At 41.9% G+C, this 21,295-nt stretch overlaps 1 protein-coding gene across 1 annotated transcript in view; it reads left to right on the forward strand.

Annotated features, from left to right (window-relative positions):
• LOC115474290 (sodium-dependent neutral amino acid transporter B(0)AT3-like) overlaps positions 1-21,295 on the forward strand; it is a 157,551-nt gene that overhangs the window by 89,380 nt on the left and 46,876 nt on the right. The window contains exons 6-7 of the mRNA XM_030209699.1: positions 7,963-8,075; positions 15,973-16,101. Coding sequence (XP_030065559.1) covers positions 7,963-8,075; positions 15,973-16,101 — 242 coding nt within the window. The remainder of the gene's footprint in view (positions 1-7,962; positions 8,076-15,972; positions 16,102-21,295) is intronic.

The following is a 21,295-nucleotide window of genomic DNA, read 5'->3' on the forward strand; positions in this document are numbered from 1 at the left end:
TCCGGTACAAATGGTTAAGAAATACCTTATCGAAATATTGGGTATGTCAGAAACCTCACTACCACCTATAACTAGAGCTTATTATTTGCAGATTGAATCAAAGTTTCCTCAAGGTGGAGAAGTGATGAATCTGACATCCTTTTTGGAGTCCTCTTTGGAGGTTATTACTAAAAGAGCAACTTTATTAGTCTCTTTCGCATTGGAAATGGATAGGGACGCAGTTTTAAGACTTTCTCTGAGACATTTAAATTCTATGTTCTTGGGATCAAAAATAAGGATATTCCCGGATCTATCAAGAGAGACTCAACAGAGGCGCAAGGCCTTTTTGACCTTGCGCCCTAGAACTGTGGCAATAGGAGCTAGTTTCCTATTGAAATTTCCCTGTGTGTGCAGAATTATATTTCAGTCTAAACAATTTCAGTTTTTTGACCCCAAGCAATTAGAGGAATTCTTGCTTAGTAGAGAGGAAGTTCAGGTGGTGGTATAGTCCCATATGTATACTGTTTAACAGCTTTTGAGAGAAGTGTCCGGGACAAGTGCTTCATGGATAAAGACATTAATACGTTAACAATTTCCTTTAGATTAATCAAGTAATCTTACATCTTGTTTTGATTTTCTCAATATTGAGGTCGATAATTTGTTGAAATTTACTAGTTCTCTTATATGTTTAAAATTTTATTTCTAATTTGTGTATTATCATTCATGAAGGTGAAATTATGTATGTTAAAAAAGCTTAATAAAAATGAGAATTAAAAAAAAAAAAAAAATTTAATAAGCTTTTTATCTGGTATGGGGATGCACCATTGGGTCAGGCAGATACCCGCATGACTACCCTGGCAAGATTATGGTCAGAGGAAGAGCTTATTGAAGTAACTAGGGAAGACCTGACATGTTTATGGAAAAATGGGGCCAAATTGGTAACCTGTATGGATCTTCAGAAACTTTGTTTAAAATCTTGCACCTGATGATCAAGTGATGCAGTGAGTGGACTGAGATGCATTCTCTGCTAGCTCCTTGGGCCCCGAGTCCCTCTGGCCCCTAAATTTTACCTGTGCACATCTTTACAATTAGTAGATTTGTACTTTGGAAGACCTCAGGACTGTATGGACCAGTTCGTACAATGCACTGGTACACTGATGGACAGCAAAATCAAGTGCAAGAACAACCGGGTTAAAGCACCAGCGGACAAGATGGCTGATAGCCTAAGCACGGCAGGGTCACAGTTTACTGCAGCTGCTCTCTCTGAGCTTACTACTGCCATGACCTCGGCTTTGGAGCCTAATTTCAACCGACTGGCCTCCCAGATTACGCACCCGGAAACTATTTTTGAAGATCTGGCCAGCCGAGTTCCTGGATTGGAAACGCGAGTCTCGACAGGATGATGATCGTCAGGCCCAGAGAGTGGAGATCAGCACATTGAGGTCTGAGGTCTCTCAGCAACAAGAGAGATTAGAGGAGCTAGAGAATAGGTCCTGGATGCATAACCTCCAGTTTCTTGGATTTTCTGAATCAATACCTGATTCTCAGCTCCTCTCTATCCTAGAAGGATGGCTGACAGAGGAATTCTGTGGCCAGGATGGACAGAGCCCAATGCAGCTGGATCAAGCTCACAGACTGGGCTGCCGATTGCCTGGTGTGATGTCAGGAAATACTCTGGCAATACAGACAGAAGTGGAATACAGTTGCATATGAAGGCCAAACTATTCATATTTTCCAAAATTTTTCAGTATCCGTTATAGACAAACGCAGGCATTTTGGCCCTGTATGTTCCAAATTGGCTGAGACCAGGAGGCGGTTCATACTGGTATACCTAGTGATATTAAAAATTTTCCATGTGGGCAAATGGGAGATTATGGAATCACCTGAACAAGCTTCTTCCTTTCTACACTGCAATAATATTTCATCCCAGACTGAGGAAACTACTTCAGCTTTGTGATCTTGTGGCAAGACAATGATCTTTTTCTTTTTGGACATTTGCTGCCCAGACAGGTTTACTTGGTTTGATCAGTTAATTCTTCTGATTGGGTATAAACGCTTTCCCTGACTTGAATTTTCACCTCAAAGAGTGATCTAGTGAGTGTACCACCTTGTACTTAGATTGATCCAAGTTGAGGAGGTTCAAGGGGGCTCAGGGCCCATGATGCAGGTACATGTGGTTGGCCCATGGCAGTCCAGATGACCATGCTGTCTTGGTTGTGGTTACTGTTTCTGGTAGTAGGAAGGTGGGTAATAATAATGGAGGCTTGTTGGGGCTGTGGGTGATGGTAGGGAAGAAGGGGTTCACGGGGTGTTAGGGGTGTTGATGTTACTGTAATAATGTGTTTGTATTTGTGGTGTGAGGTGAGCTGTAAGTATGATGCTCCAGGGTGAAGGCTGAGCATCCTGGACAATACTTCTTATACAGTGTCTTGTCAAGTATTCCTTGTTTCACTTCATCATTTACCTGTGAGTGGTTTATGTAGATTGGCCACATGGAATGTAGGAGGCATTTCATCACCTATCAAACATACAAAAATCCTTAATTTTCTGAAGCATCAGGCTGTAGACATTACCTACCTCCAAAAAACTAGACTTATAGAAGGTGAGCATCTCAAGATACGGAGGCAGTGGGTGGAGGAGGTATTTTTTGCCTCTTCCAGTAGCAGACGCAGAGGAGTTGCAATCCTATTCAGTAAATCCCTCAGTTATAGAGCAGAATTACTTTTCAAAGATGACAAGGGCTCTTTTCTTCTATTGAGGGTCTGGGTTTAAGGCAGGGAGCTCCATCTTCTCGTATTGTATGGCCCTATGCCTTTTAACAGTCACTATTATTACCCCCTTCTTTATTACGTAAATTATTGCCTTATCAGAAAAAAATGATTGTAATGGGAGATGCTAATTTAGTTATGGACAGCACAATAGATAGCTCGGTTAGATCCACGGGAGGTAGTGTCCGGGGCTCGGGTGAGGGTGTTCTCTCTCTTTTTACAGCTGATTTAGATCTTGTAGATACTTGGCAACACCTTCACCCTGGTGAGTGAGACTATACACATATTTTCAGGGCCCACAGCACGCTGTCTCACCTTGACTATGTGTTTTTACAATGTTATTATTATTATTATTTATTATTTATTGCATTTGTATCCCACATTTTCCCACCTATTTGCAGGCTCAATGTGGCTTACAGAGTTTGGTTATGACATAATCATTCCATGATATCAGATACAATTGGTAATGTACAATGATTGGGTAAGGGAAGAGAGAAAGAAGGTGTTAGGCAGGATAGCAGGTGGACTGTGATAACTGGGTGGATTAATGGGGTAGTTTTGTAGGCTATGGGTTCTCTTTGTAGGCCTTGTGGAAGAGATGTGTCTTCAGAGATTTGCGGAAGTTGGTTATTTCGTCAATAGCCTTCAAGGCTATAGGTAGTGCATTCCACAACTGCGTGCTCAGGTAAGAGAAGGTGGTGGCGGGTATCAGCTTGTATTTTAGTCCTTTCCAGCTGGGGCCAACAAGGTAGGTCTGTAGAGTTTGGGCAGTTGCGTACTCAGGTTGTTGCGACGCCAACAAATCCAGAAGAGGACGTCCGGTTCACTATTCCAAAATGTGCTTGTGGCAGTAGTGGGCCCTGGGGGTGTGTTTGATCATTCCATAGTATGGGTGCACCTGGAGTCTCCAGAAGAAGAACTGGCGATTCCCTGCTTATTTGTTTAAGGACTCAATTTTTCTCAAATTCCTACAAATGAGAGACTTTATTGTCACCAATGGTCAGCATTTAGACCAACCCTGTCTGTTTTGGGACACCACCTAAGTGGTGCTACAAGGGGAGGTAATTGCTTTTACAAGTGCCTGCAACACTAGATGTGTGGCTATCATATTAGAATTAGAGGCTAAGCAGGTCAGGGCTAAAATGAAACTTAGCAAGGGTTCTACCCCAGAATCCCAAGATTTCTACCATTCTATTCTAACAGCGTTGAATACCCTCATACGTGAGCATATTTTATTTATTTATTTGTTGCATTTGTATCCCACATTTTCCCACCTCTTTGCTGGCTCAATGTGGCTTACAAGGTACCGTAATTGGCGTTAACCCATTTTGGTATGAACAAATACAAGTTGTGATTAATATCAAGGTGATATTATGGTAGAGTGATACATGTATGGTAAAGACAATTGGGGTGAACTTAGAGAGGGAAAGGAAGAGTTAGGATATGTCCGTTACGATCTTTGGTTAAGTTGCGTCGCAGATGTCCAGGTTTTTTATGTTGGGTCGGTGGGGTATGCCCTTCTGAGCAGTTCTTAGTGCTTTCCGGAAATACATGTGGTCGAGTGTGTTTTTTACTACTTTTGGTATATTTCTACATTCCACAATTGTGCACTCAAGTAGGAAAAGCTGGAAGCATAGGTGGATTTGTATTTGAGTCCTTTGCTTCATGGGTAATGGAGGTTTACGTATGATTGTGCTGATTTTATGGTGTTTCTGGGTATATGACCCACTCATCCATATATCGTAAATTCCATTTTTATCATTATGGGAATAAATCAGGGACAATGTTGGCCCACATGGTAAAGACCTGGGGGGGGGTACTAGGACTATATCTACTTTACAAGATCCAATGGGGGGGGGGGGTCACGTTAATAATGAACATATTACAAAAATGTGCTGGACCATTTCACTTCCCCTTGCACTGAAAGAACCCAGGCTCCCACAGCATCCACAGCAGATTTTCTCCGCGCAGCCAAGCTTCCTTCTTTGACACCCTCTTAACCTCCCATTGCAGGCTACGGAACACGCCATATAGTCCCTCAAGACCTGTTCAACCAGGCTCCTCTTGTATTTTTCCACAATGGTAGATACAGGTCGCTTCCCAATCTATGCTAATACAGCCCTGACAACTCTTATCCCAAAACCCAATAAACAAAGAGACCAGGCTGATTCCTATCTCTCTTTTAAATGAAGATTTAAAATTGTTTGTTAAAATCTTGGCAACTAGGTTGGGTAAGATAGTCCCACAATTAGTGGCAAAAACACAAGTAGGATTTGTCCAGTCCCGACACTCGGTTATAAATGTCTGAAAGATCCTCCTTGCAATGTCTCATTGTCACAGGAGATCCTGGCTCTGATGATCAGTCTAGATGCAGAGAAAGCCTTTGACAAAATTCACTGGCCATATCTTTTTGAAATGCTCTCATGGTTTGGGTTCTGGGGTTGGATCTTTCAAGCAATTTGCTCCCTGTATGCAGGCCCCCAGGCACAACTTATGGTGAATGGGGTCATTCAACTGGATTTCCTATTGGAAGAGGCACAAGGCAGGGGTGTCCACTCTCTCCTCTTTTGTTTATTTTAGCATTGGAACCCTTGCTTCGTGTCTTGAACAATGATAAGAAAATCTCAGGGGTGAATATAACCAGTCACCAGATCAAAGAATTGGCTTTTGCAGATGACTTGGTAGTCTTGATTGACCCACAAAGGTGTCTGCCTGCCCTTCTTCGATTAGTGACTCGCTATGGGGACATAGCAGGTTTTTCTCTTAATTTATCGAAATCTAGGGTGATGTCTCATCTCAGGGGGGTGCATGAGCTTGGTGGGGAGAATTCCCATTACAATGGGAACTGATGCCTCTCCGTTACTTGGGTATTTTCTTACCAGCAGATGTTACTCATTTATATGCTTATAATATTAAGACCCTGCTAGAGGAAACACGCTTGAGATTGCGACTTTAGGGAACATACCCATTATCTATTTGGGGACACATTCTTCTGTTTAGCATGATTTTGGCACCCAAATGGCTCTATACTTTTCAAATGCTACCCATATTTTTGAAAGCGGTGAGGAACTGAAAATTGACGGGGTTCTAAGTCATTTTATATGGCAAAGTAAAAGACCTAGGTTGCCACTGAAGGTGCTTTAAACCCTCTTGAAGCACAGAGAGATGGGATTGCTTAACCTGAAATATCTAGCTGTGGCGAGTGGCATATGCCACATAAACGACTGGTATCATGGAACTACTTTTCTCTCTCTGACTTGGAGATTCAGCAAATACCAGGAGTGTATTTCGGTTGTATATTGTATGATAAAAGCAGGTGTATTTTGATAGACGGATTTCTAGAGCATCTTCTCAGAATAAAGAATTGTTTGCTGTTGTGGAGTTGTTGGTGACTCCGCCTGTGAGTGAAACAGCTTTTCCCTTGTCAGCAGTTAGCTGACCTTTTTTAATCAAGGATGACAGGCATGATAGGGGAGATTGGTATGATTATGGATCATGATGCATCAGAGCCGGAGTTGTGGTCTTCTTTTTCTCATAGGTGGTGCTTGTCATTGGTTCCTTATCGAATGCAGGGTGTCCTTTGAATGCATGTTCCACAATGGTGATGAAGGCGATGAAATCGGAGATCTCTGGTACTATGATGTTACTTGTTAATAGAATATTTTGAAAAAGCAGTGATTCAACCTTTTTTGAAGTGTTCTTTGTTAGGTACTGATCAAGTTGCTCATTTTTGTTCCATTTCAAATCTTGTTTTTTTTTTTTCAAAAGTTCTGGAACAATTAGTACTAGTTCAGTTGACTGATTTAGTGGAACAGCATTCCTTGTTAGATTCTTGTCAATTTGGGTTTTGAAAGAAGCATAACACTGAAACTTTGTTATTGACTATGCTGGATGATATCAGATTGGATTTGATCGGGGTGATCCGTTCTTGTTGATCTCTTTAGATGTGATCACAGTTTTTGATACGGTAAGACATATGGTGCTGTTGCAAAGGTTATGATCTTTTGGGGTTGCTGGTAAGGTCTTGGACTGGTTTGGCTCATTTTTGGAAGGTTGTTCTTTTCAAGTAGTTCAGTGGTCTTCCTCTTCAAGATGAATGATAGCTGCCACAGGTGTACCACAGGGCTTTTATCTTTGTTATTTATTTATTTATTTTGTTTTTGGTTCCTGTGTGTAAGGTGTTGACGGACTTGGGTAAGGTATCGTATATATGCAGATGATATACAATTTTATTTTCCTGTTTCGGGTGTCCTAAAGGATGACAGATGTTTGGTTAAGTCCTATTTTAGATCAGTGGAAGTTTGGTTACAAACCAATGGATTGACTTTAAATGTCACCAAGACGCAAATCTTATGGTTGTCATGTTCTAGGGCATCACGTCTTTTTACTAGTTTTTGTTTGGATTCAGTGTTGGTACCAGTTGTTTCTTTGATCCTTTGGGAGTAATTTTAGATGCTAAATTATCTTTTCGAGCCCATGTGGCATCAGTAGTTCGTGCTGTGTTTTTTAAGTTATGGTTGGTGGCTAGGATACAGAATTTTTTTCAGAGCAGAATTTTCACACAGTGGTGCAAAGCTATATGGTCTCACAATTCGATTATTGTAATGCTTTGTTGTGTGGTTTACCATATGCCACGTTGAAGGCTTTGCAAATAGCACAGAATTCTGTGGCACAGTTGATTATAAAGACTAGCAGGTTTGATCATATTTCTCCCCAATTGCAGAAATCACATTGGTTGCCAGTTGAGTGGCGTATTAAGTTTAAAATGTTGATACCGGTGTTTCGGGTATTGCATGGTGATGCTCCTTTTGAATTGAAGCAAAGATTACAGTTATATTATCCTGGTTGGCAGCTACGTTCTCAAAATCTGAGGTTGTTGGATATTATCTCTGTGCGTGAGGTTCGGTTGCAGATGATTCAGGATAGTTTTTTTCAGTTGTAGGTCCACGATTATGGAATGCTCTTCCGGATGCACTGAAGCAACTGTCGTCTTACGGATTGTTTACAAAGCAGTTGAAAGCTTTTTTTATTTGTTAAGGCTTTTGGTCGATCTTGAGTGGGTGAGGTTGGGATTGAAACTGTTTGGTATTATTGTGTTGGTTTTTTTTCCTTATTATTATTATTATGTGTGATTATTGTATCCTGCTCAGGTGGTTGGATGGGTGGGCTATAAATATTGATAAAGAAAAATAAAAAGAAATTGCATTCTTTCTAGCTGAACGTCCTAAAGAATCCTCGTGTATGGCTTGATGCAGCCACCCAGATCTTCTTCTCACTCTCTTTGGCTTTTGGAGGACTGATAGCATTTTCAAGCTACAACTCACCAAAGTAAGTTCATTTCCTGTGATATATAAGTGAAGTCAATAAGAAAACAAAAGCATTATGTGTGTTATATATATCTTAAGCTGAACTGATTCACATCTGAGGTTATCAGCAATACCTAAAGATTTTTAGATTGTTTTTAGTTGACAAGAGAAATACAAATAAGATAATAAAGATTTTGTTATTTTTTCTAAGTTTGTATTGATGAGGAGGTTTTAACGTTTGAAGTTCTTGAAATTACTTTGACATTTTCACCATTATAAACCCATAACCAACATGATTCCTGCTGCATTAATTAATTAATATAGAAATACAAACTCTGTATCAGGATATTCAATAGACACCTGCTTCACTGTTCCTTCAGAGAAATTGGGGTCACACTGAGCTGTCCCACCTGAAGTTGTGGGTACAGGGGCAGTACTATTTTGCCTGATGTTGTATTTCTTAAGCTACAATATTCTGTGAATCAGTTGTTTTATTTTCTGGTAGCTACATTCCTTTCTGTGCCTCTTTTGCCCTGTGTTTTATTTATTTCTGTGTGGGCCTCCCTTGCACAGCCCTCATGCCACATTTAAATTTCTGGACACTCACTAGTTTTACATTTTGGTTTCAGTGTATTATCAACGACGACACCCAGATCCCTTTCTTAGTCCGTAACTCCTAACGTGGAACCTTGCATGACGTAGCTATAATTCGGGTTCTTTTTTCCCACATGCATCACCTTGCACTTGCTCACATTAAACGTCATCTGCCATTTAGCCGCCCAGTCTCCCAGTCTCGTAAGGTCCTCTTGTAATTTTTCACAATCCTGTCGCGATTTAACAACTTTGAATAACTTTGTGTCATCAGTAAATTTAATTACCTCGCTAGTTACTCCCATCTCTAAATCATTTATAAATATATTAAAAAGCAGCGGTCCTAGCACAGACCCCTGAGGAACCCCACTAACTACCCTTCTCCATTGTGAATACTGCCCATTTAACCCCAATCTCTGTTTCCTATCCTTCAACCAATTTTTAATCCACAATAGGACATTTCCTCCTATCCCATGACCCTCCAATTTCCTCTGTAGCCTTTCATGAGGTACCTTGTCAAACGCCTTTTGGAAATCCAGATACACAATATCAACCGGTTCCCCTTTGTCCACATGTTTGCTTACTCCTTCAAAGAATTGAAGTAAATTGGTCAGGCAAGAATTCCCCACACAAAAGCCGTGCTGACTCGGTCTCAGTAATCCATGTCCTCGGATGTGCTCTGTAATTTTGTTTTTAATAATAGCCTCTACCATTTTCCCCGGCACTGACGTCAGACTCACCGGTCTATAATTTCCCGGATCTCCCCTGAAGCCTTTTTAAAAAATTGGTGTTACATTGGCCACCCTCCAATCTTTCGGTACCACGCTCGATTTTAAGGATAAGTTGCATATCACTAGCAGTAGCTCCGCAAGCTCATTTTTCAGTTCTATCAATACTCTAGGATGAATACCATCCGATCCAGGAGATTTGCTACTCTTCAGTTTGCTGAACTGCCCCATTACGTCCTCCAGGTTTACTGTGAAGTCAGTAAGTTTCTCCGACTCGTCCGCTTGAAATACCATTTCCGACACTGGTATCCCACCCAAATCTTCCTCGGTGAAGACCGAAGCAAAGAATTCATTCAGTCTCTCAGCTACGTCTTTGTCTTCCTTGATCGCCCCTTTTACCCCTTGGTCATCCAGCGGCCCAACCGATTCTTTTGCCGGCTTCCTGCTTTTAATATACCGAAAAAAAAATTTTTCTATGTTTTTTTGCCTCTAATGCTATCTTTTTTTCGTAATCCCTCTTGGCCTTCTTTATCTGCGCCTTGCATTTGCATTGACACTCCTTATGCTGCTTCTTGTTATTTTCAGACGGTTCCTTCTTCCATTTTCTGAAGGCGTTTCTTTTAGCCCTAATAGCTTCCTTCACCTCACTTTTCAACCAGGCCGGCTGTCTTTTGGACATCCATCTTTCTTTTCTAATTCATGGAATATGTATGGCCTGGGCCTCCAGGATGGTATTTTTGAACAGCGTCCATGCCTGTTGTACAGTTTTTACTCTCTCAGTTGCCCCCCTAAGATTTATTTTTACCGTTCTTCTCATTTTATCATAGTCTCCTTTTTTAAAGTTAAACGCTAACATATTTGACTTTCTGTGTACAGTTACTTCAAGGTCGATATCAAAACTAATCATATTATGATCACTGTTATCAAGCGGCCCCAGTACCATAATGTCCCTCACCAGATCATGTGCTCCACTAAGGACCAAGTCTAGAATTTTTCCTTCTCTCGTTGGCTCCTGCACCAGCTGCTCCATAAAGCTGTCCTTGATTTCATCAAGGAATTGTACCTCTGTAGCATGTCCCGATGTTACATTTACCCAGTCTATATTTGGATAATGGGAAGGTTATGTTTGCCTGCAAATTAGTAAATTACCTCTAATGTGAAAGAAAACAAAATGCAAATTATCCTCTACCCCCTGCCAGGTATTCTCACTTTTATCTTAAGCGTTTTACAGTGTACATTTGAGTGGTCATATTCGGTTGTGCTTCTGGGTAGTATAGTCTAACTTAAAAAGCAGGGGTTGGGAGAGGCGCAGTGTAAGTTCATTTTGGTTGCCACCATGCTTGTTAAGAAATGCATTTTGAAGTTGTCGGTGGATAGCACTCCTCCTACGATGGCTGCTTGGCTGGGTGTTATGAAAGAGATGGCCAGCTGGCTACTCACTTCTCTTAGGTTCTCTACATCTGTGGGGCAATGTCAATATAGAGATTTGTGGGGCAGAGTCTCCGATGTGCCTGTACTAGAACTTCAGTCTGAGACCGATGCAGTGCAATAGCATTTTCAGTCTGCTGGTGGAAGTAAGCTGGGGAATGTCCATGTCTTGGTAGACAGTTTTCGGAAGGGGCTATCCAGTGTAGTTGTGTTGGATGGACAGTGGGGGGGGGGGGGGGGGGGGGGGTAGGGAAGGGAAGGGGAGGGGAGGGGGGGATTTTCAATAAAACACTGAGTCAGGGGTGAATCTGTTTTATGTTGAATATTGGTATTAGTTTATGTGATGTCTATATAGGTTGAGAAGTTGTTTGATTGCCAGTCTTCTTTACTTGTGCTTGTGATGTAGCATTGTGTTTTGCTCTGTTTATTGTCACAGTTACTTGCCTCTGACTCAATAAAGATATTTAAAAAAAAAAAAAAGTAAATGATGGCAGATAAAGACCTGTGCGGACCATCCAGTCTACTCAACAAGATAAACTCATTACATATGGTATGTGATTCTTCATATGTACACCTGGTCTTGATTTGTCCGTACTATCCAAACTCTGGGTTTCCTTAAAGGATCGGTTTCAATAATTATACTCAACAACTCAGCCAGAAACCTTATTACTAAATCAAAAAACAAAAAAATAACAAATAAATAAAACAATAATTAAATTAAATGTGCTCAGTTTTTTTGGTGTGCTAAAGTGTCTCAGGGTTTTGAGAAGCATTTACACGCAGTTCTCACATCATCGCACGTCCTACCACCAGCTAGATATTAATATTAAAAAATATCAAAAAATATCAAGATGAAAACAGCTATTAAATGTTTGAAGTTACTTAGCTTGGGTGCTGGTGCGAACAAAACTGTAAATGTTCAGAGTATCTTCTCAAAACAGCGCCCCAGTCATCTTTTAGTTCATGGACGCTGATCTAAAACAGAGGCTCCAATAGCACCTTTTCTTCTCAGTTCATGTGATGTGAATTTCTAAATTCCCTGTTCCCAACATAGGCCATGTTTCGCCATTAAACTGGCGTCATCAGGGGAACTTAATCTATAAAAGTAAAAATAATACATTAAAAATCCTCAAAACTAAACTTAATCAATAAAGACCTTCTCAGTATTATAAACTAGTGATTCCAAAAATTTCTTAATAACAAAATACTATCTTAAACTTACTGTGCAGCAAAAACAGGTCAGGAATCCGTCCGACCCGAGAAAAGACCAGCAAAGAACGCCCACACACGCGCAGCATTTGAAGAAGAGAACAGCTGATATGTAAGCGCGGGAAAAGTTCACAACAAGGCTTGCCATTCAATTTCCTTGTTCAGACCACTAGGGGCCACTGTTGACTGTAGGCGATGAGATGACATAAAAGTTTGAAATTCAGCTTCAGTATTGGTTCCTTCTTGTTGGCTAAAGAATAATTTAAGTTTCAGTTTACGAAAAAATCTATATAAATATTTTCGATTAAAGAAGCCATCATACCAAGAAGTAGGAACAAAAGATAAGCCCAATTCCAATACGCTTACTTGAGAATCTGTCAGAACCTTATCAGATAAATTAAACACTATTCTTTTGTCCCCCGCAATTGTCGCTGTCCTCTGTTCGATTTGTTCACACCTTGCTGGACCACAGGCTGATGAATAGGCTCCGGGGGTAAAAAAGATTCTTGAGGTTGTTTTGAATTGAGGGGTCCCGAGCCCCCCCAAAACGCTGGAGTGACCTTAAATCTGACTCCATCTCTAAATAGCACTAGTACTGGGGTAATCAAGGAGTTGTGAAGTTCTAAAAGGAATTGCCACTAAGGGAGACGTTAGGTCTAAGGAAAAGATACCAGCCTTATGACAAACTGGATTTAGATTACAAGTTATAGAATACAGTGAAAGACAGCCTGATACAGCAAAAGCATTTATACTTACAGCCTTTCATCATTAAGTGAAGCCCACAAATCATCATTTGGGATAAGGAGTTTATTTACCAAGATACAAGTCAAATCAGTGATTGACAACAGGCACGTACAATCAATTAATTATAGAAATATAATAATCCAGCTGCAAACAGGTGTTAATTCCTAATCTTTTATAATTTCTTTTACCAATTAAAGGTTTTACAAGGGAAAGCAATTAGGTAATTTGTCAATTCTGCTGGACACATTGGTTTCCCCTGGAGAGAGAGAGTGGCAACCCTTGTCTCTCTAACTTAAACCAGGAAATACCCTGATTTTTATAGGTGCCCTCAGGATATGGATAGTATGACAGTAGATATACCTGATTGGATCTATGCTAATGTCATGGTTGTCACTGATTGGCTCATGCTAATGAGTAGCTTCTATCTTGCTAACATGGTTTTGTCTTTAGCTCGCTTGACCACAAATCTTAAGCAAGACCCTGCATCCAGCTGCACCTGGCATGACTCACTCATTTCTCAACTTGTTTTTCTAACTTACATTAGAGAAGATTCCACTTTGTAACAGATACGGGCTTCCATTTTGTGCTGAAATCCTCCATTTTGTTTCCATATCTATTGACCTAACTTTTAGGCCTCAATCCGGGCTACAAACTAGGCCATACTTTTCCAGTAAGCTCCCAGTTATGTCAGCCATCAGATTTCTGACTCAGCCAAGGTCTGTAATGGCCTGAGCTCTATGACAGGGCCCTCCACCATTCCAGTGTGGGGGGGGGGGTCTCTGGCTGTACCATAATTATACAAGGTGAAGGGTTATTCACAGTGGACGCTGTTATGATTGTTAAAGCCCTTCCACTGGATTCATCACCAGACGAATCACTCGATGTATTCACAAAACCAACCCGTTTCATCCTCCAGTGTCATTTAGATCTTTTAGTCACGTCCATCCAGGGATATACATAGCCCTTAACATAATCTCCTTCGTCCCTCTTGAATTTTGCCACCTTCTGTCCCCGAATCTCAAGTTTATATTTCTCCATATTATTTTGATGTATCTGAAGTTGTGAATCAAAAGTGGAACTATTCGTAGCTTTTAAAGCTTGATTTGTCTTTGCCATTTTCAGGGCATAGACCATAGAAGTCTGCCCAGCACTGTCCTTGTTCTAAAATTTTTGAAGTTAACGTAATGCTTGAATGTTTTCACTTATATACACTGTCAGCTAGCACATTTGCTTATTTCCGATCTGAGGAAGAAGGGCAACTTTCGAAAGCTAATCAAGAAATGTATTAAGTTATGTCCAATAAAAAAGGTATCATCTTATTTTCTTTTCCATGTTTTATTTGTTTGATTTCTATTGAAGTTAACATCAAAGCCCCTGAAAAGCTCCACTCCAGCCCATCCAAATCTATTCAGCCATAATCAGGCCACAGACCTTAGAAGTCTTCCCAGCATTGGCCTTATTCTTCAACTTTTGAAGCTGAATATATCCAGCCATGATCAGAGCACAGACTGTAGACATCTGCCCAGCACTGGCTTTGCTTCCAATTTACTGGTGTTGTTTCCTAATCTCCACTAAGCTTCTTTGGATCCATTCCTTCTAAACAGCATTCCTTTGTGTTTATCCTAAGCATTTTTGAATTCCATTACCATTTTCATCTCCACCACCTCCCACGGGAGGGCATTCCAGGTACATACCACCCTCTCTGTGAAAAAATACTTACTGACATTATTCCTGAGTCTGCCCCTTTTCAACCTCAGTTCATGTCCTCTAGTTTTTGTGCCTTCCTGTCTCTGGAAAAGGTTTGTTTGTGGATTGATATCTTTCAAATATTTGAGTGTCTGTATCATATCACACCTGTTTCTCCTTTCCTCCAGGGTATACATGTTCAGGTCAGTAATTGTCTCTTCCTAAGTCTTGCAATGCAAATCTCATACCATTTTTGTTGCTTTTCTGTGAACCGCTTCAAGTCTTTTTACATCCTTAGTAAGATACAGCCTCCAAAACTGATCATAATACTCCAAGTGAGGCATCACCAACAACTTGTAGATTACACTCTTTTTGGGTGTAATTGGGGAATATAACCCTAGACCCAAATTCTAAAGCTCAAATATACTAATAAGCACTGACCCGACACTCAAAAATATTATTAAAAATAGAAAATAATTTATTTACATAGCAGCAGAAACAGTAAAACAGATGCAATACTAATGACAACCTAAAGGCAAATGCACAAATAACCCTAAGATAAGCTTCTAGTCCAGCCAGTTATCCAAATCCAACAGCAACAACACAGCAACTATACAACCTGGACTGAGATGGCACACGATGTCCACCAGTTGGCAGAGAGTTCCTCAGACAGATCAGTCAAGGAGGCAGAGTGGGGAAAGAACTTCCAATCTGATGAAGAGCAAAGCAGCCTTTTTCTTGGATAAGAGCCTCTTTTATCCAGAAATTGCAGGCTGCTACTGGGTTAGTGACGTGCTGCATTCTGGCTTTGCTGTCGACGCACCACCTCCAATGTTTATCATAACAACTTTGTCTGTTTCAGATGTCGTGACTTGAATACCCACAATACTGTCTCACTGGTGCTGCAGGGTCACCTTAACCATCAGCCATGGGTCTATAAACAATATGCAGGTGTTGTCCCAGCCACTGCGTTAGTCCGGCTGGCAAGGAAAATTCTAAAGTTCTTGTCTTCTCACTCAAGGCCTCTAGTCTGTACGGAAGGCTTTGTCCCAACATGTATCAGGATGTTTGAATAAGCTTGTCTCTGACTTGTGGTGCCACATATTATAGTTCTATATAGCTATGTTGTATAGTGCCATATATAGTGCTTTATGTGGGGGCCTTTTGCTCCCACAGTATCCATTGCTTCAGTTATAGCCATTGAAACCTCATATACAAACTCCTTGATTAAAATATTTCTGAGCATCTGTCAATCTGGACTCTAATAGCTTCCGCTTTTCCTTTGTATTTTTGGGCCCTTCTGAACCATAGATCTTATCACAAATGTTAGGTCAAGTGCCATAGCTGCAGTTATCCACAGTACTGCATATACAAAGATTTGTTCAAAGAATTTGTCAATTTAGCATGGTATAACATATATAGGGTGACTGCCCATGAACTATTTTAACTATGCAATATATTATTATGAAACATATTAGATGGGGATCATGGAAAGATTATGTAATTTTTTCTTTATGTATATTTTTATTTTAGGAATGACTGTGAAAAAGATGCAGTGACAGTAGCTGTAATAAATAGTTTGACATCTATCTATGCTTCCATTCCAATCTTTTCTATTCTTGGGTTTAAAGCCACTACTGCCTACTGGGATTGCCTGGACAGGTAAGAACCAAACACTGCAGATCAGTATTTCTCCATGCTCCAATTCAAGCTTTTCAGTGATGTTGGGTTTGCTTTGTGCTCTACTTGTTTGTTGGTGCCTCCCCACTGTTGTGTGCATGCATGGTCTGAGCTTAGTATGAGACAAGAAAACCCCATGGAGCACTGAGCCATGGAGGCTCATAGGATTCTACAAGCTGAAAATGTAAAAGGGCAAACTGACAAACTAATATACAGCCCAAAGTGCTGATAGAAATTGCAGTTCCATTATTAGTAATTTGTAATCTATAGCAGTGATTTCAATCTTTTTCGGTTCACGAAAACCTTAGTGTCTGAGAAAGTTTTCACGGCACCCCCTCCCCCACCACAAAGGTTTCTGCACTCCCCCCCCGGCCACATAGGTCTACCTTTCCCTGTAGCCCTGTGGATAAAGGTGAGCCAGTTGATAGAATGTATATGGATTTTCAGAAAGCACTTCACAAAATACCTCATGAGAGACTCCAGCAGTAACTAGAAAGTCATAAGATATAAGTCTGCCCAGCACTATCCCTGCCTCCCAACCACCAGTCCCGCCTCCAACCACCGGCTCTGGCACAGACCGTATCAGTCTGCCCAGCACCATCCCCACCTCCCGCCACCGGCTCTGCCACCCAATCTCGGCTAAGCTCCTTAGGATCCATTCCTTCTGAACAGGATTCCTTTATGTTTATCCCACGCATGTTTGAAACGGTAATGGAATTCAAACATGCGTGGGATAAACATAAAGGAATCCTGTTCAGAAGGAATGGATCCTAAGGAGCTTAGCCGAGATTGGGTGGCAGAGCCGGTGGCGGGAGGCGGGGATGGTGCTGGGCAGACTTATACAGTCTGTGCCAGAGCCGGTGGTGGGAGGCGGGACTGGTGTTTGGGAGGCGAGGATAGTGCTGGGCAGACTTATACGGTCTGTGCCAGAACCGGTGGTGGGAGGCGGGACTGGTGGTTGGGAGGCAGGGATAGTGCTGGGCAGACTTATACGGTCTGTGCCAGAACCGGTGGTGGGAGGCGGGACTGGTGGTTGGGAGGCAGGGATAGTGCTGGGCAGACTTATACGGTCTGTGCCCTGAAAAGGACAGGTACAAATCAAGGTATACACAAACAGTAGCACATGTGAGTTTATCTTGTTGGGCAGACTGGATGGACCATGCAGGTCTTTTTCTGCCGTTATCTACTATGTTACTATGTTACTATAAGATAGGAGGCAATGTTCTATTGTGGATTGAGAACTAGTTAAATGGTTCATATTCTCAATGGACAAAGGTGAATTGTGGGATTCCCCTGAGATCTGTGCTGGGACTTCTGATTTTAAAAATATTTATAAATGACCTGGAAAAAGATATAATGACTGAGGTAATCAAATCTGCCAGTGACACAAATGTGCTAACTCAGTGGTTACCAAGGAAGATTATTGCCCTGGTAAATGATTCATGTAGCCTGCTGAGGTATGTCTAGTCTCCCTATCCCTGTTGTAGCAGAAGGCTATGGTTTGTACCTGCTACTTTTTCCTCTGCAGTCAGAATCATGTGGGGCCCTATTTGTGAGAGTTTTAAAATATATTATGTTGGTGCGGGGGGGGGGGGGGGGGGAGGGGGCAATGTTTGTTTGCCTATGGCACATCAACAGTTTAATCCTTGTTGTTGAGTCACAAGAGGGTTGTGAGATATTGCAAGAAGACCTCATGAAACTGGGAAACTGGGTATCCAAAAAGCAAATAAAATTTAACGTAGGCAAACTGATAAACTTAGGAAAGAGCAACCCAAATTATAGCATGAGGAGTTACCACCCAGTAAAAAGATCTAGGTGTCACCATTGATGATCTTAAAATCCTCTGCTCAATATGCAGCAGTGGTCAAGAAAACAGAGAGAATATTAGGAATTAATAGGTAATGAATGAATGTACTATTTTGGGCACTGCATCTAAAAAAAGATATAGTTGCATAAGAAAAGGTACAGAGAAGGGTAACCAAAAAATGATAAAAGGAATGGAATAACTCCCCATGGGGAAATTTTTTAAAAGGTTTGGACTCTTCAGCTTAGCGCATGGGAAAAACTACCACCTTTTGCCACAGCTCAGTAAAAGGACCCCATATTTAATAAGGACAACTATTACTATGGTGTACAGCGCTGCGTATGCCTTGTAGCGCTATAGAAATGATAAGTAGTAGTAGTACTGTGAGCAGGAATACTTGTTTTACTGCAAATTTTTCACTATTGAGAAAATCTTTTTGGCAGAGAAGTTTTAGAGAAGAAGAGTGTTTTGTGTGGCTTAATATTTCATAAAACAGAAAGGAAGAAGACATTTTGAATTAATTAAGAAAAAAATATTTAAGTTGGAACCTTACCAAATAAAAAAAATATATTTGAAAGAAGTGAAGTGCCATTGACAGTACTGTGGAGGGGAATAATCGAACGGCGCTGGCGAAATTGATGGCCAGCCATCTTTGGGCCCAGCGCTGTAAGTGGGTGGAGCTAAGCGTATTTTCAAAATACGCTTGGTGCCGGCCAAATCGCTCGCTGGGTTTAGAATAGGATCGCCAGCGGATCACCGGGTGTAGATGAGATGGCCGGCTCCGATTTTCAGCCATAATGGAAACCAGACACGGCCATCTCAAACCCGGCGAAATGCAAGGCATTTGGCCGTGGGAGGAGCCAGCATTTGTAGTGCACTGGCCCCCCTGACATGCCAGGACACCAACCGAGCACCCTAGGGGGCACTTAAAAAATCTTTTTAAAAACCCCCAAAATTAGCTTCCAGGTGCATAGCACCCTTCCCTTGTGTGCTGAGCCCCCCAAATCTGCCCCAAATCCTACTGGCCACAACTCTACAGCATTACCATAGCCCTAAGGGGTGAAAGGAGGCACCTATATGTGGGTACAGTGGGTTTTGGGGTTTTTTGGAGGGCTCAACATTAACCACCACAAGTGTAACAGGTGGTGGGGGAGCGTGGGTCCACCTGCCTGAAGTGCAGTGCACCCACTAAAAACTGACCAGGGACCTGCATACTGCTGTCAGGGAGCCAGGTATGACATTTGAGGCTGGCATACAGGCTGGCAAAAAATGTTTTAATTTTTCTTTTGTGTGTGTGTGGGAGGGGGTTGGTGACCACATGGGGAGTAAGGGGAGGTGATCCCTGCTTCGCTCCGGTGGTCATCTGGTCAGTTGGGGCTCTTTTTTGGGACTTGGTCCTAAAAATACATGGACCAAGTCCGCCCGGCGAAATACTCGTTCGAGCCGGCTGTTTTTTTTTTTTCATAATAAGGTGAAGCCGGCCATCTCGTAACCCCGCCCCACTCCGCCCCTCTTCCTGCCTTCGCTACCCTACCAACATGCCCCCTTGAAGGATGGCCAGCGCCGCTACAAAAAAGCAATTTGGGACGGCCAAAATTGGCTTTCGATAATACCAATTTGGCCGGGATTGAGAGATCGCCGGCGATCTCCCGATTTGTGTCAATAAATAGGAAAGAGAAATTGTAGAGGGGAGGAGAGTTATAGAAAGAGAATGGAGACACAGAGGTAAGGAGAGAGGGAGTCTAGGCTGCCCCCCATCACTGGAAGGTCACCCCTGTGCTGAAATTGTCGCACCTGAGAAAGCCAGGGAGAAGGGTGGGGTTTTGGGATAGATTTAAATCTTAGAGAGGATAACTTACTATGAGTAAAAAGGGGGAGTGCATTCCATGGGAAGGTGAGAGGCAGAAACTGAAGGGATAGAAAGATGATGATCTGTTGCAGAATGGAGGGATCTAGAGGGGACCTATGGTGAGATGACCAAGGCTAGGTAAGCTGGTGATCCTGTATGAAGTGCCTTGTGGGTTAGAGTAAGTATTTTATATTGGATTATGTACTTAAGATGCAGTAAAGATGCAGTAACAACAGCAAGAGTGCAGCAGATGGGAAGCCCATGCCTACTTGTCAAATTGGAAACATGTGCTGCTCCACTCATGAAGAGGCATCATGCAGTATCAGGCTAGGAGGACAGACATGCCACTGTAGCAGAGTATTGGTTACAGCTCAATGAGATAGGGATGTGAAGGTAGGAGGGACAAAGGAAGAAGGAAAATGTGAGGGGTAGGAAAGGATCAGATGAGTGAGTGAGTGAGTGAATGGTATGGTAGAAGAAATCAGGAAGAAGGAGTGCCAGAGGCCATGAAGATGTGGATATTGCAAGAAGGAAGGGGTGAATCAGTCATAGCAAGCCCACCCATTCACACCTCTCCTCTCATATATCCAAATTCTCTCACACACAGAGCCCCCACCCACTGATTTATACACATGAAAGGCAAATTTAGTCTAGGTGCCTGCACTTACATGACCCTTGTGCACTTAAATGTCTACAATACTAGAACTTACCTGAAAAAGTACCAGCAGTTGGTATTCTTCAAATACCCACTTAACTTACATATTTGCCAATGTAGCATACACATGGGTAGAACATGGGAGGGGCTCCCAGTTATGTGCCTCATTTATGCATCCATGTATAAATATTAGGTGTGCCAAAAGTCGGTTACACTAGCATTGTAACAGAATATGGCCATTATAGAATAAGCTCCTACTACACATCCTCGGGGCGCCTAAATGGAGTTGCACAGTTGTAACATAAGGACTATCATTTCCAAGCACATTGCACATGTAAACGTTTAGAATACTAGCATATACACACGTGTACACATACACATGTATATGCCCAATATTCTCGCTAAGTATTTATGTTTCATTTATTATGTTTTGTTTTTTAATTTAAACTTTGATATACCGCTGTTACTATCAAAAGGCCAAGGCAGTTTACATCAGTGGCGTAGCCAGACCTCAAAATGAAGGGGGGGGGGGGGGGTTCCAGATCCCAAAGTGTGGGGGGGGGGCACATTTTGGCCTCCCTTCCTGCCACTACCACACCCTGCCGCCGCCAGCTCTCATACCTTGGCTGGCAGGGGTCCACAACCTCCGCCAGCTGAAGAATTTGTCCAGCGCTCTTCTCCACCTTATTGCCTACCCTGCTCTTCCCCTCAGGTTGCATGCATGCTTTTTTTTAATGAAATTGAGCATGTGCAGCACTTTGCACATGCTCAGTTTCACTAAAACGAGTATGCACGTGACGTGAGGGGAAGAGCAGAGCAGGCAGTGTGGTGGAGAGCCGGAGACCAGCAGTGGACAAATGCTTCAGCT

Source organism: Microcaecilia unicolor, chromosome 1 (assembly GCF_901765095.1).
Source record: "Microcaecilia unicolor chromosome 1, aMicUni1.1, whole genome shotgun sequence".
Lineage (NCBI taxonomy): Eukaryota > Metazoa > Chordata > Amphibia > Gymnophiona > Siphonopidae > Microcaecilia > Microcaecilia unicolor.